The sequence below is a fragment of the Mytilus edulis genome, chromosome 9 (genome assembly GCF_963676685.1).
Source record: "Mytilus edulis chromosome 9, xbMytEdul2.2, whole genome shotgun sequence".
NCBI classification, from domain to species: domain Eukaryota; kingdom Metazoa; phylum Mollusca; class Bivalvia; order Mytilida; family Mytilidae; genus Mytilus; species Mytilus edulis.
In genome coordinates this window covers 13,597,947-13,614,935 of record NC_092352.1, presented here as the reverse complement: position 1 = coordinate 13,614,935, position 16,989 = coordinate 13,597,947, and the positions used below count along the sequence as shown (strand labels likewise).

The 16,989-nt window shown below is 29.9% G+C and overlaps 2 protein-coding genes across 2 annotated transcripts in view; one reads left to right on the top strand and one right to left on the bottom strand.

The window, feature by feature from the left end:
• Window positions 1–8,539, top strand: part of LOC139489536 (uncharacterized) — a 30,543-nt gene extending 22,004 nt beyond the window's left edge. The window contains exons 14-16 of the mRNA XM_071276046.1: window positions 1,974–2,120; window positions 6,820–6,900; window positions 7,854–8,539. Of these exons, the coding sequence (XP_071132147.1) occupies window positions 1,974–2,120; window positions 6,820–6,900; window positions 7,854–8,158 (533 nt within the window). The 3' untranslated portion in view covers window positions 8,159–8,539. The remainder of the gene's footprint in view (window positions 1–1,973; window positions 2,121–6,819; window positions 6,901–7,853) is intronic.
• A 6,240-nt stretch (window positions 8,540–14,779) lies between these two features.
• LOC139489535 (uncharacterized) lies at window positions 14,780–16,843 on the bottom strand. Its single transcript, XM_071276045.1, has 2 exons — window positions 16,674–16,843; window positions 14,780–15,093 (listed from the first exon to the last, which is right to left on the bottom strand). The coding sequence occupies exons 1-2, from the start codon at window positions 16,811–16,813 to the stop codon at window positions 14,799–14,801; spliced, it is 435 nt and encodes a 144-aa protein (XP_071132146.1). The 5' UTR covers window positions 16,814–16,843; the 3' UTR covers window positions 14,780–14,798.
• Window positions 16,844–16,989: the final 146 nt, after the last annotated feature.

Below are 16,989 nucleotides of genomic sequence, written 5' to 3'. Positions count from 1 at the left end.
ATAAATTTTTAATTATAACAAACCATTGTTTATTAGTTTATTTCCCTCAATCATGTCAATCATTATGTCTATTTTAGTCATTTGAATTTTCATTAGAAGTAAATATATATTTTTGCAATCAAGAGAGAATCCACATTTCAATAAAATTAGTTTTTTAATTAGTTTACGTTGAAAAATAAAATTGGTTGAAAAATACATCAAAATTTGATCAAAAGGCACTCTAAAACTTTAATTTTCAATGCCATATAACCTGTTTCAACTTACAAAATGCCCCAAAACAACATTTTTAGATTATTTTTGTTGGCACTTTAAAGCTTTAAGCTGTTGGTCTAAATTTATGTCTTACAAGGATATTTGGTAACATTTACTAGAAGAATTTTTGCAATTTTTTTGTTTTTTTGAAACATGTTTAGAACCGGCAACATAATTTCGATTAGACATAAACTGCAGTTTAAATAAAATTTTGCATATTAAGAGACCCATATTATTTAATTTAAGCTCATTTTATCCTCATACTGGAAAAGCAAGTATCCTTCTAAAGACCTGCTGTAAATGCAATTTTCAGCAATAGTGTTTTATAAATGTTCATTTTTCCCCACCATACCTTAATATGAAATAATTCAAACTTCTGTTCTAATCTTTCCATGAGTGATATCCATCACTTTGATTTTCTAAAGGCCTTCAGATATTGGGCTGATTTTTGGTATGTAAGTTAACCATGATGAGTTACAGATCAAGTTTAAGTTTCATTCGGCTCCGTTGATTTTTGAGGAAATAACGGGCTTTGGATAAATTGTTGGAAATCACAGTTATACAGACTATTTTTTAAACGCTTTCAGATATTGGGATGATTTTTGGCATGTGTGTTAACCAAGATGAGTTACAGATCAAGTTTAAGTTTTGTTCTGCTCGGCTCATTTTTGCCTAAATTACGGGCTATGGACTTCCATAAATTGTTAAAAATAACAGTTATATGGACTTTTTTCTAAATGATTTCAGATATTGGGCTCATTTTTGGTATGTGAGTTAACCATGATGAGTTACAGATCAAGTTTAACTTTCATTCCGCTCCACTAATTTTTGCAGAAATTACGGGCTTTTGGACTTTGATAAATTGTTGAAAATAACAGATATACCGACTTTTTTTTTGGCCAAAATAACGGGCTTTGGACTTAGATAACTTGTTGAAAATCACAGTTATACGGACTTTTTTTCTAAACTCTTTCAGATATTGGGAAGATTTTTGGCATGTGAGTTCACAAAGATGAGCTACAGATCGAGTTTAAGTTTTGCTCCGCTCGGCTAATTTTTGCCGAAAAATTACGGGCTATGAACTTTGATAAATTGTTGAAAATCACAGTTATACAGACTTTTTTTCTAAACGCTTTTCAGATATTGGGCTGATTTTTGGTATGTGAGACTACCATCATGTTTGTGTCCACATGTGTAATTGAAATTGCATATTCTTTAACTTTTTGAGACAGGGCTATTCGTGTCATTTGACACATCTAGTTAAATCAATGTAAACAGAGAAAAAATATCAAAGTACAAAGTTGTTTATAAAAAATAACATTAATATTCATGGTCAACATTGATTTTGAAATCCTCCCAAGTAACATGGAACATGAAAGCTGAAAATCAAGCTGAAACTGTATGAAAAAAAGTCCTAACACCTGTAATGAATAGAAAGGAGAGGAATATATATTAGTGACTTTTCACTTGTTTCCCAGTCCTTGTATTGTATTGATGTACATATTTATTTATTTGTTTCTAAATATCAAATATAGTTAACCCTAAGGGAGATAATTAGGACTATGCAATTTTAGCAAACCACAAAATTCAGATATCCTTGAAAATTCACAAATGTACCATTTTTCCTCAATCCATGAAAGTTTGTACCCTAGAAAATATATAATGAAACCACAGTAGTTAATTTATGAAATCAACCCTGACATGAAGGATTTTATTTTTAGTGAAAGCAGTATTCAGTGATTACAGCAGTCGTCACTTCCTTTGTTCTGATGATGTGGATATAAAGAGTGAAATCTTACTGATGGACAGAACAACAATAAACAATCCAGTTAGGATTATAGAAACAGGAACGGAAAACTATAATTACTGTAAGTTAAAGGGAAACTTCGCAAAAAAATCAAAAATTGATATTATGTCCATTCTGTATAAAAAGGCTCAAATTTATAGATATTAAAGTTTTATTCCGCTAGATAAGAGATCAACATCGATTTTAAAATTTGAGTATCAATTTTCTACGCTCCGCCATCTTGTCATCTTCTACGATTATAATCACGATATGTCTATAAAACACAAAGGACCAAAACTACAGTAACCGATGTAGTCGTAATTGCGTGTCGATATCTTGTCAATCGTACGATTGTTTTATCTGACTAACTATAAACTTGATACGGAAAATGTTCTTATTTTTTTTTAAATGACCATTATTATATATCTGTTATTTTTAAACTGTTAATATTGGAATTAGTTAAAGAGTCACAGTTCAAATAATAAATAAGTGTTCCGTGAAAATTGTTTTCAAAAATCTAATTCGTTCATAATTCTTTAAAGTAATAAACTTTATTCAAATAAATTCGGATCTTTCCTCATCTGATCACCAGCATGGCTAAAGGTATTACTCCCAAAGGTATTGTGAGGGGTGTGAGGACTCAGGTGACACGTCCAGGTATTCAAGCGATTTCCTGTCGGGCTTGCAAGTTCATGCATCGTTTCACTTCTGTAGGTATTGATCAGTGTACACGGCAGACTTATAACTTTCCATTTTGAACTATCAGGTGTATTTATACACATCTCTGTCTTGTGTGTCCGAAAGTGATATGATGCCAATAATTTAACTCGTACGCTTGTTTATAAATAACATTTCTGGTGTAAAGAATATTATTTATGAAAATATAAAAAATACCACAAAAAAAAAAAAAAGATTTGAAGAAATAAAAATCTATATACATATTTTTTCCGAGGGTTAATTTGGGAAAATGTAATTTGTCAATTATAGTAAAGGACAGACTGGTACATACCAAAAACATTGATTTAAAAAATGTACGCACTTGTCGATGTTGGCTTATACGCCTGGATAGAAAGTTACGGAACTATAGTGCAATTTAAAATATATACATGTATCAGACTATATTGTATACCAAAAGAAGAAGAAGAAGAAGAAGAGAACCAGTTTGATTTAAATACAGGTCGATATATATCTTGCTTTGGTTCATCGAAGTTATGAACATAGTAAAATCCCAGTTTTATGTATCAATTAGATTGTTCTCGAATAAAGGAAGAAATTCGTCATCATCACAATTGTTCCGACATTCATGTAAAATATATGCAACTGGACGTACACTAATAATCCCAAAGGGGTGTGAGTATTTTCTAGGAAAACTATTGAGTATTAAAGTTTCAAATCAATTTCGGGATTTATTTTCTTTCTTGCCGTTATATGATAGCAATTTAAAGAAAAACTGCTTGTTCGCTTTAGCGGTATCAGAGACATGTATATATGTCTCTGGCGGTATTCTTGCCAGTTGAACTGCCTTATAAGTTACATTCAAAAATAGGGAAAGATGACATAAAATTCGCTGTCTTTTGTTTTTGAACATCGTTGGTCAAATAGATAGAGTATTATACGTTGTGAGACGGGGACTATTTCAACAAATACTATAAATACAAGTGGAAGTTTTCGTTTTTTGCAATTTGAGAGTAAATGATGTATCAAACGTTCAAGAATACGCATGTAAAATGTGTCACTGGATATAAAAAAAAATCAATCTCAAAACCTACTTCCGTATGGAACTTCCCCTTTCAGTGACCTGCAAATTTAACAGATGATACACTTTATAAGATTTGCATGTCCAACAACGACCCACTACTAGCTCTACATGTGTTACTGACAGCCTAAGATAGTAATTCTTCTGTTAGGTCAATTCTCTTTCGAACAATACCAGAAAACATGGAAAATAAGTTCTTTAAATTTTGACTCTGGAATTAACACCATTTTTTCGTGCGACAAACTTTATTTCTGGCGATGAGCAGACATGGACGGAAAACAATAAACAGATAGGTTTAATATTTGTTCATTCATTTTACATGTATAATATGAATACGATTGTACTTAAAAAAAAACTTATATAGTTAGTTTCAAGAACAACCGGGTTCAGACAAACTGTTATGAAATCGATGCTGTTACTTATGCATTCACCCAATTCAATATTACGATCAAAGAGAGTAAATTAGTGGCAACAAAGACATTCCGTTAATAACGGCATAAGTATGCAGTTAGTACACGAACACCAATCTGTGTTTTAAAAACTAGCGATGGTTGCTAAGGATATCTTGATTTCGGGAACTTTCTGCAGCTTCCATTTTATGGAGCTCTTCTTCGGTATACCCTGGCTCTAGTGCGTACCCAATATGACCATACTCGTCAAAATCTGACTCTTTTGACTGACTGGAACCACTGTTATAGTACTATCATTCTCCGAACAAGATATTTTTATTTATGATTTTATGATAAATTTTTGGACCATATATAAACTGTTCTATAAAAACAAGCACGCAAAAATCATAAGATAGAAATATAAGTAATATGTGAGTAAAGTTAATTGAATCATTTAACTTAATATCGGCTTTGGGCTCGAATGTAGTTAACTAATAAATGTGTTTTATAGGATAGCTCAAATCCTCATCCAAATAATATAATCTAGTATATGTAATAAAACCCTTCCTACTACACCGAGTTTTAATGCCAAGCGGTAGACATATTTTAGGTACCAATTAAGTAATTGAATGAGTAATAGATAACAATAATTAATCATGAATGTGCAAAGATTTAAAAACAAAAGTATTTTTCTTTGTTCGTACATATTATACTCCGCTTCAGTAGATTTATCTACTTATCTTCAGATAGTTTCAGATATACATTAATACATGGCTTTCAAAAGTCTAAATGTAAGTGTTCTCGTACATTTTTTGCCTAATAAAGAAAATCAAAATGCTTTGGTAAAGCTATTTCTAATTCCCCCTTTTTAATAAGACATACATCAAGGACAAGAGGTGTATATCATTTCATTCTGACACATGAATTAAGTTTCCCGTTTTGACCGAAAATTGTTTAAATTTTATTACTTAGTAAATTAATTTATTTGAATTGAAATAAATGATACAGCAAATATAATTAAATAATTCCACGGCGATCTATTTTTATTTGTAACAAACTTGAAACTTGAATTAGTATTATAGATGTGTATATTGAATGCTCCCTTGTTTTATAATCCACTGATCCGAATAGACAGTCACACCTGGCAAGGTGTGCCCTAGAGGCGTGGTTAAATACCGAAGTGCAAATAACAATTTACCTTTCAACAAGCCATCTAAGAGTATTCAATTTGCCACAGAACCGTGAATATACACATCGTATAAATCTAGTCAAAGCAGAGATAGTAAAAGGTCAATAAGAGTACACCAACATATTGTCTTTACAGATTATTGTACTTTAATTTGTTCACCTCATATATCAGTCCAAAAATGCATTAATTAATAAATTTATAACTTTTTTGGTTGTCTACTAAAATAATTCGAATATATACGTTTAACATAGAAAATTTATCTCATGAATGTGTACAATTGCACGTCTGTGCGTCTTATCTTCTTATTATCGGATGTTTATTAGATAAACCATAAGTCATCGGCGCGCTTACGATTACGTTTAAATATCATTAAAAACCAAGACTTTTACTGATTGTATTTTAAATCCCGGCATGCAAAAACCAGGAGAAAACGTCACGACCTACAGGAAGTAGTTAAAAAAATTTCATTAATTGTTGAATTTCTCCTTTATTACTGAACATATAGCGATAAAACATTGTGAATATATATATTTTGTCATAATGAACATATTTAAACCATAAGTAAAAAATCGCGAATTTTCCCTTTAATATAACCCGTCTTGGCTACTAGTATTAGAATTTCACCATTCTAGTACAACCTGTATTTCTTTTATTAAAATGTAAATACACCAAATACTGTCATATGGTAATATTTTGTTATTTGTTTGTGCTATCACATTATGGCAATCTCAAGAAATCTTTGAGATATACAAAATATTGAATATTGTTAAAAAAAGTTACGTTAAAATTCTTTTTTTGAAATTTAAAAACAATTGAACGTAAATTAAGAGTGAAATGCAACTTTCTTTTTTTCTTTTTTTTTTATCATACAAATTAATTTATAGAAATTAAACGGATTAACAACTGACCATCATCTCTTTGATGTAATTCACTACGCCACAGTATGTTAATCTTTTACTCAAATTTTGTGTAGTTGAAGCTACAAATTATTTTTTTTGTCATGCATCTGATTTCACCTTGAGAGATGCACACGCTTGATGAAGTTAATTTGTTTTTAGCAAAATATTGCGTACTTCTATTTAAAATCTAATAGAACTTTTTAAAATATTAATAAGCGTGTTAAAGTTATATTCTTTCTTGTTGTATTGGATATAAAGTTACAAGATAATTTTGTTGCTGCTTGGTGTAAGTTTATTCTCTTTGTATGGTTCTGTATTCCTTAGACATTGATGAGTTGCTTTTGATGAACATTTGTAGTTGTCAGCTGTATTGGTATTATTTACTACATTACTATGGTTTCAATTTATTTTTGTCTCGCCTTGACAGAGTCAAAAATGAAGACATAGGTATGCTATTTCTGGCAGCAGGGGGCCATGTGCGAAATGTTACTCCTTAAATGAAATTCAGAAGCTGGTTTAAAAATTCATTCCAAGTGTTTTATTTACAGCTGTACCAAGACATGCTAATGAAACAGATACAGCTAATACAACCATGTGTATAGTAATTATGCCAGATGACAGAACAACAGGTATGTAAAAGTAATGTGTAATAGGTGCAGAAGATAGAACTACAGGTATGTAAAAGTATTGTGTAATAGGTGCAGAAGATACCAAGAGGACATAAAAAAACCTCATAAGTGGAAGAAAAATTGCCGCCTGTAGTGATGGCAAAAAAAGAAAATGACAAAAAGACAAACAAGTTTACAAAAACAGTCCTTCGTTTTCCTATTATAGAAAACTAGGTGACTCATGTTAACCGAAATGGAAAACAGTTCCTACTCCACAAGTGGCACCTTTATAAATTTTGTTTCTTCTCAAGTTATCAAAATCATACCATCTTACTGACCTCAGATGTTCTTAAGTCTTTTAGTCTCTGGATAATTTGTTGTATTGATTATTGAATATTTAAAGCTTACCAAGGTATACTTAGGTTTCCTCATACAATAAAATTGACATTTGAAATTATTTTAATGTATGGAAAAGGGTGTTTGACATCATAAAAAAAGTTATAGACAACTTTTGAGTTCAATGCATTTCTGTCAAAAACTGATTTATTCTACTTGTGATTAAAAAATATGTATTTATATACGATATAAGATCAATGTCAGAAAAATTTAAACTTTTTGGTATGAGGCTGAGAAACTGGGGAAGGGTGAAGTTATACCGAGCCGTTCCCCAGTTTTTTGCCGATTACAAAAAAGTTTATATTTTTATGACATTGACCTAATATTGTTTTACACTGCAACTTAAATTAATACATTGATAGCTATTTAAATTGGAACACAATTTTCAAACTGATTTTCATCCCTTAATAAACCCCTGACTGTGGAAAAAGTGTTTCATGATGAAATTGACATTGCACAAAATATAGCTGTGTTACTATATTTAGGAAATAAACACAACTAGTTGCAGTATAAAAATTCTTACTTGACAGGATCTAAATAAGATATTTTGCTAATATATGACTAATTTAATTATATAGCTGCCGTAGGAGATGTGGATGGTGATGGTTTACTTGACATTGTATCTTTGGTTGGTATGTCTGGAGAAACAGTGGATAGTGGATACAGTTATAGAAGTTCTGTATACTGGACGTATGTTAAAAAGGTCACCTTGAGTAGCATCATCAAAGACATGGATCACAGGGTTCCTGCAACAATTAAGTCTACTGTTACCCCTAGTCCACAGGATAAAGATATGGCTGACATTGATATTTTACCACTCAGTCAACAAAAGTGGACTCAGTACATGGGGTCAAAGGGCAATAGTTGTTATGGAAGGTGTTAAATGAGGAAAGATACATATCAGCTAAAATAATTTCGTTAAATTCTGTCAAGCAGCTTTCGGTTTTGGTTTTTGTTCATGTAATATGAATTATGCAATGGGGCATCTATGTTGATTTTTTTTAAATATTTAAAGCATGATGACAGATTTATGAATTATGATTTTGGTTAAGTAATGATTATAGTACTGTATGAGTATTTACATAGAAGTGTTATCTATTGGCAAAAAGTTCAGATTTTGGTAATTAATTAAGAAAAAGATTGGTTGTATTGTTAGGATTACATGTCTGGAAGAAACATGTTATATTGCTTCATCTCAGTTTCACATTTAAGTGTTCAAGTAAAGTCATTCCTAATTATAGAAACCTCATTATAACATTATTTGCAAATATACATGACAGGTAAACAATATTTATCTGCAATTTTTGTAGTATAAGGTTCATTTTAGAATCAGATATTACAGAGAAATAATAGGGAAAATGAAAATATATATGCAAATACAATTATTGAATCTAAAAGATTATTTATCTGATCATGATTCAAGTGAGGATATGATTGGTTTTAACATGTTTTACAAAAACATTTTATTTATTTATGTTTTGTTTTAAATATTTCTGTTTTATGTGGGAATTTTGTTGTTTTCTTTGTGTAGTATAGTAATTTAACTTGTTATATTATTTTTTATGTATATATATTTATATTTATATATTATAAGCTACACTTATAATCCTTGAAATCCTGAAATCCAATTCTCTCTGTTTAAAACATTGAGTTCTATTTACACCATTGTTTAATGTTAATGAAGTGTGACGATCTGTTGTTTATTTGTAGATTTGTATATTATATACTGTTAAAAAGTTATTTCTTTTATATTTTTATTGTACATCATCAATCATATTAAAACAGAACTGCTGTGATAATTTTCTTTTGAAGATTTTTACCTTCTCATTCAAATAACCCTCCATTAATTCCCAAGTTTGTCCCTGCAAATTAGCCATACACAATTTCCAGACATTCTCTTTTTATGTCCATCAACGTTTTACTTATATGTATGAAATCCTTATGGTAGTTAGATGAAAGATTTCTTTTAAATAATCTTTGATTTTGATCCATGATTTGTTAATAAATAATAAAATTTACTAAAATGAATATGTTCATTACAAGAATATTAGTACTAGTACTTCTATAGTTTACCATCCTGTTTAAGGGGTCCATTAAAGTAGAAGTACTCCTAAGTAACCATTAGATGTTAAATTATACTTTTAGGTTTTGATAGACAGTTTGAATATTTTAGATATGAGTAGCCACAAGATTTCCAGTTTACAAACAAAGGCAAACATTTGACAATTCATAATTGAATCCATTGATAAAATAAAAATGATTTATTTTAGATCACTCGAAAGCAGTAAATGTGAGGAAACGTTAATAGTATATCAATACAATGTATCATAAATTATTAGACCACAATTATTTTATTAAATGGTTATTGGTTTACTTTTATAAATTGTTATTTGGATGAAGAGTTGTCTCATTGGCACTCACAGTCTCACACCACATCTTCCTATATCTATTGATTTGAGTTTTAAAATTAAGAATACAAGTTACGTTCATGGGATACTGGTATTCAATATTCATAAAATGTTATCAATTATTTATAAAGGTTATTGCATTTTATCATGTAAATAAAAAATAGCATTCCAAGATTTATACATGGGAAACAATTTTTATATGATTCACATTTGTAAATAAGGGAAACAATTTTTATATGATTGACATATTTTGTCAAACCGTGAGGAACAGTGATACTGAAGAATTTGTACTATACTTTTGAATTATAGCTTTGTAATTATAAAGTTCTCAGTATTAATTTTAAAATATTTATGCTTTGATTTTGAATCATGTGTACATTTTGTATATGTAAATGTGTAGTGTTTTGCATTTTGCTACTTTCTAATTTATTGATCTTCTATGCAAGAAACTAACTGTGATAATTATTGTGTTAAAAAATTAGAGAAATCATTTTAGATTCAGTTTAAGAACTGTTTTGAATTATAAGATATAGTTCAGCTAGATAGTTAAAGATATTTCCTTAATCATAGTTGCATAGTTTAAACCAAAAAAGCAAGTGAACATTTATAGGCATTTTTTGATATGCCAATTCGTCCCATGACATGATTACATTGAGCAACTACTTTCTCAAGTACAACGAAAAACAAATATGGGGGACCCATAATATCAGTGAGACAGCAACCAAACAACATATCAGAACCAAAGAAAAAGACAAGAGTGAGAAGTAATTTAACTCTCATTTTCAAACCTTCTTGTTTTTACATTTACCATCCATCTGATAGTTATCAAAAATAATCTCTCATTATATTGACTTTAAACACATTCCATCATATTGAAATTTCCTGAGTTCTTAGCAAAAATATATCTGTAAATACATACTTCATGCCAACCACTTTCATAAACTTCTAGGAAAGAGGAATTACTCAAACTTAAATGTTATCTTAATACTATGGGTCTATCATAAAATTTTATCTTTAATACTATGGGTCTATCATAAAATATTATCTTTAATACTATGGGTCTATCATAAAAAGTTATCTTTAATACTATGGGTCTATCATAAAATGTTATCTAAACTTATGTTTTAGGTAGAATGTTAAGTCCATATGTAAAAATATTTGTTCTACAAAAAGATACTGTAAATTAACTACTTTCCTGACTTGTATGTTGTTTCAATATATCAAACTTTGACCTTCTCTGAAAGAATACACTAACAAAGTTAAACAAAGTTTGCTTCAAAAAGCTTAATTATAAGAAGGAAGGTATGAAAATAAGTTTGTTTACCGAAGATAAAAAGACATTGTTATATTGTATCTTGAAATTTCAAGTAAGTGTACTGTAGATAGAAAAAAACTTTTATTATCTTCAGTGAAACACACTTTCATGATTTAGTATTAATTTTTGAGATGAAACATACATATCATGTTAACCTGTTTCATTTTTTTGAACTGTTGACTGCTTCACAAAAGTATTTTTTAATTCTATTATATCTTATTATTAGTGGACAGTAACTGTCAAATATGCCAATACTAAAGGGAGATAATTCTCTTATATTTTATGAAATTTAAACCTTTACAAATAGAAAATAAATAAAATAAGTATTTTTTTTTATTTTTTTTACTGTATTAATGTTAATTTTAAAGCATAATAATGATATAGGTTTTAGATAATTTTATTTGAAAGTCTTCAAACTTTAATATTAAGGTGTAAACTAATTTTTTATCATCTTTCATTTATACTTTTAAGCATAATAGTGATACTGATAATTATGTTTAAGATGATTTTATCTGAAAGTCTTTAATGAGAATTTGTGAACTGCTTTTAATGCAAAATGTTGTGTAGCTTTGTGCATTGAATCAAAAATGATTGTTTTAGTGTTATATATATTTATTTTGTAACAACTCTATCAATAACATATGTCTTAGCTTTTGTATGTTTTCTACAAAAGTGGTAGGTGATTTAAGATGTTGTTGTTTAAACTTTAGTTGTTTTTTCTTCTCTTAAGCAAAACCACTATCAATACTAAAATACAGTTCAAGTTTGACTTTTAAACTATGATGACTATCAGTTATTATTCATGGCTTAAAAAACTGGGGGGGGGGGGGGGGGGGGGGGGATCCAATTTAATTTTTCTAGTTTTTTTTTTATTCCTAAGCCATGATTGTTAACTAGAATATTGGTAAATATGGAAATATCTTACATGAATGACAGTGCATCATAAGCCTATAAAGGCTGGTTGGTATATATTTGCATGTTTGTTGACTGCAGGTGTTAAAAATTGTAATATATTGTATTTCATGTATATTTACCAAGTCGTACAAAAAAAATATCTATCTATAGTATAAGTTCTTCATGGCAGCTTTTACATGACAAAAGGTGAAATATTATGAAAAATGAAAATCAAAAAAGAAAAAAGTAATATTATATTAGTTAAAGCAGATTTATGTTTAAAATTTCTGTAAAGTAAAATTATTTTTTTTTACCTTTTTGTAAATGAAGTTAAAATTTTCATTATTTTAGTATTTCTGTGTGTGAATTTTCACCCTTACAAATTAAAAAAAATCTTAATCCAAAAAGAACTATTGCTGTTAATACAGGTCATTTAAAAGAATTATAAGTAAGAATAAGTAAGGTATAAGTTTTGATGCTTAATTTTCAGTTGACTGTATGATAGATGTGTTTAAACTTTAATATGAAATCCATTTAGCATAGTTTAATTTCGGAGGAATATGTTTCAGTTGGCTGGTCCAACAAAATGTATATTTATACACTTTAAGATAAGATATGACTTTTTCTAATTTGTAGCTTTCTTTGGTTATGTTTGAATAAAATGGTCAATCAATAATGGCTTTTGATTTTTCATATGGTTTAAAATGTTAAGTGTTGTAAGCAGCAGTGCAATTATTTTTCAGATGAGATATTTGATTATTATAAGTCTAATCATGACTTATTTTTCTTAAGAATGTTTCCTGATTTCAGGTATTAGTGTCCAAATAGGGTCAGTAGATGGCTTTAGATTAAGTCCATAAGAAGACAAGCGATCAGCTGTTGCTACTCAACTTTAAGGGTTTTAAAAAATGGACCACAACTTCATGGATCAGTGATTAAGGTTAAAGTTGTATGCATTCTGTATGGTGTATTGAATGATTGTTAGGTGTACATGTGTGTCTTGCAAGTTTCATCAGACCTTGACCTCATTTTCATGGTTCATAGGTCAATGTTAAGTTAATATGGTTGTTTGGTCATTTCTCAGATGCTATTAAGCATTAAATCAACTGTATTTGACATACATGTATGCAATGATTTTAAAGTGTATACTTCTGTCTGACTGTTGATCTGACTTTGACCCAATTTTTCAGGGTGAATTGTTCAATGTTAATATTTTGTGGTTGATCTCTATTTCAGAGACTATAAGCTATTGGTCAATTATATTTGTTGTATGAATGATTGTATGTGTATGTCTGTCTTTATTGTTTTATCTGACCTTGACCTCATTTTCATGGTTCATTGATCAAAGTTCTATTTGCTTTGCTAGATCTCTTTCTCGGTTACTTGGGAGTTTGGAATAAATGCATGTACGGTGATGTACCACAGGCACTTGTCTCAGACTTTTCCCCCTATATACCTTAATATAACACATCAGTAACACATAAGGTATGGTAAGTGCCTGTGGCATGTATATGCCTTTTGACAGGATTTATTTGACCTTGACCTAATTTTCATGATTCATTTTTCATGATTCATTTTTCATATGTTCAGTTTTCTTTAACATGTCTATTTCACAGATATTATAAGAGCAGATTGAATACCAGCTGCTTCCCTCTGAAATTAAAGCCAATCTAATCAAAGTTTGCAGAAATAATGCATGGTAAACCTACTATAATCATTCACCTTTCCTTGTAGTTATAGGGTGCAGTTGAAGATTTTTGAGACAAGACCCTTAGCATTTACTAGAATCTCTCTATTGTGAGTATTACACAATTTTCATGTTTAAAGAGGAAACACAGAATAGCCAGCAAGGTCTTACGAGTAATTCTCTAATTCTCTGATAATCCACAGGTTCCAATGTATGACTCCATATATATCCATTAACCATCAAGCATTTATACTTTTACTGATCTATTCTGGATTAACAGATTAAAATTAAACCTGCTTATTTTTTAACAATCAAAGACAATAAAGGAGGGAGGTTCAACATGTTTCACATTTGAATTGTTTGCATTTGTCATGTGGGGGCCTTTTATAGCTTGCAATTCAGAATTGGTATTGCTCATTGGTGAAGGAAATGGTGACCCAAAGTTTCTAATCTTTATATCATTTCATCTCTGGTGGAAAGTTGTCTCATTGGCAGTCATATGATATCCATCTTTTAATTTTTACAAGGCTACATTAATATGACTAAGTAGGCAAACAGAAAAGGTACAGGTATACTAAATTATCAAATTTCTTTCTTCCAAATGTTTATTAGAATAAATGTCTATAAAAATCAAACAATTATACATGTATAAGTCTGCAATTCAATTAAGTGAATTTGATGGTCATAAACATGAGCATGACTAGTAATTGAATTAACCAAAAACATTTATTAGAAAAATATCACAGACATGACAAAACAAATCCATCACAGAAAGATGTCATGGCATATTTCAGTAGTTTGAAATTATCCTTCAGAAAAAAGTATATAGTTTTGTGGTACATGTACATGTATTATAATTCTATAGAAAAGTGATGCATTCAATTGTTTAACAGTTGTCAATGGTTGTAATCATGGTAATAAGTCATAAAAATGATTAAATCATATTAAAAATTTGTGTTTTTATGACCTACACTAGGTAGCAAACAATAGTTAGTACAAAACTGCTGTAGTAAGATTGACTGGTTAATGATATGTAAGACGGTCTATAAAAATATCCATCATTAAATTTGAGAAATCTATCTAATCCACAATCAACAAGGAAATAATCATCAAACAAATCCAGCATGGTCTAGTCATCATAATGAATTGAGATGTTCTAAGTATCGTTTGCCTACATATAACAGTCCAGCTCCAGAACAAATCCAGCATGGTCTAGTCATCATAATGAATTGAGATGTTCTAAGTATCGTTTGCCTACATATAACAGTCCAGCTCCAGAGGCAAGTCCTAATAAAGTCCTAAATACTGGTACATCTGGTACAACATGTTTGGCAGTGGCCCATAATAATACTGATCCAAAGTTGAATATGCATGTCCCAAATACAGAATACATTATTCTATCCCTATTTGATAATGCTTGGAGATGTTTCTGGTTGTACATGTACAGTCCTAGTCCTATGTGAGCATTAAACCAAATAGAATTGGCCAATGCAATATCTTTATCACCAACCACACTGAAAATATAAAATGGTGCAAGTTAGAATTATAACTTCAAAACAGGGATCTGACTTTCCTCTGTATACTAATGCAGTAAAATATGATGGATTGAAATATTTATCAATGCATATTACAGTGGATATCACTTATTTTAAAAAATACTTCTTAGCATGATCATGCTGATGAATCTTACCTGAAAACTTGCATAATTGAATAAAAATTTGAACATGATTTGAATTAGGCTTCAAAGACAGTTCTTTTGAAAATAGTGTTTTAGATTCTTTATAATTCATTTTTCTGTCAATAGCAACCTTAATATCCTTAAGTACTTCATGTCATGTATTTTAGATATCAATCCATGAATTTAAACATAAATATTTTTAGGTAAAATTCCAGAGTTATTGAAGCCTCTTCCAACTGAGAACTTAGACATCATGTCATTGTGACTCTCATGATATTGCAATCCACTGTATTATGTCATGTTGTGTCATACAAATTTCATACAACCTTTTTAAGATTTTTTGTAAATACAACCCATTTACTACCTTAATAATCTCTTTCATTGTTGTTCAAAACTAATTCTCCTTAAAAATTGTTGGTCCTCTGAGTCTAAATTTAGATTAAACAATATATAATACATCTCTGATCAGTTCTCAATAATATGTTAGTAATAATTAAGTTCCTTTTTTTGTGGTCAGCCTGTTTCCTCTTTAGTAAAATTGGCAACCCCACATCTACTTTTACATCACTTTAAAAAAACAAAAGCACTTTTCGTGACATAATTTTTAGGTAATCAAATCAAAACATATTACTCCAAAAAACATAAATCTGATAATGAAAATATTTTGTTTTGAAGAAGGATTAAAAGCTATGTTTGCAACACAACAACCAGTTGTCAAATTCATCTAAAAATTTCAGGGCAGATAGATATAGAGTTGATAAACAATTCAACACCTTGTCAGATTTGCTCTAAATGCTTTGGTTTCAGAGTTATAAGTCAAAATCTAAATTTTACCCCTATGTTTTATTTTTAGCAATGGCGGCCATCTTGGTTGGTTGGCCAAGTCACGCCACACATTTTTAAACAAAATACTTCAATGATGATTGTGGCCAAGTTTGGTTTAATTTGGCCCAGTAGTTTCAGAGGAGAAGATTTTTGTAAAAGTTAACGACAACGAACGACGACGACGGACGACAAAGACACTGGACGCAAAGTGATGAGAAAAGCTCACTTGGCCCTTCCTAAAAAAATGCTCTTTGGAGGATTTGAGTGGGATAGTTTTCAAAATGTATTACCTGATTGGCATTCAATACTGTAGCAGCTACATAGATTTACATAGAGCTATGTAGATTTTTGACTAATGTCAGTAATGAACGTGTAGCTAGCCGGACCCACTAGCATAGCTGCTAAATAGATCTAGATAGCAGCTAGGCTAGCCACATATTCAGTTATCAGTAGCCCTACATGTATGTAGCTACTAAGATATTGAAAGCAGCAACCCTTTACTCTTCTTAAAGTCCAGTGGCAAGCATTTCATACACAAAAGTCAAAACGAAAGTCTATGTCTTGATCTTTTACAACCATCTTTCAACTCACTTTGAGAATTCTCTAGGGTTCATGATATTCAAAGAAAATATTTCATAGCTAACAGCTCCTGCTATTGGCAAATATTTAAAAGCAATGTCTTCTTTGGACAAGGACATTTTCGTGTCCTTGCTATCATCTGTAGTTTCCATTGCAGGTGCTCGATAAAGCACTGAAGAGACAAAGATCCTGTGTGTTTACCTTAGATATGTGGTCTTTTGTTGTGCAATAAAGATTTTGTTTCGAAAAAGTAATATAAAATTTTAAACATTTAGCAACTTTTAAAATTTGTGTTGTGTAGTTATTTAAGTGACATTTATTTTTTCTA

What these genes read in the sequence shown, in the direction of transcription:
- LOC139489535 (XM_071276045.1), bottom strand. Translation starts at nt 16,813, where the DNA reads ATGGAAACTACAGATGATAGCAAGGACACGAAAATGTCCTTGTCCAAA. An exon ending in AACCCTAGAGAATTCTCAAA is followed by an intron (nt 15,094 to 16,673) that starts GTGAGTTGAAAG and finishes TTATATTTTCAG; the next exon opens with TGTGGTTGGTGATAAAGATA.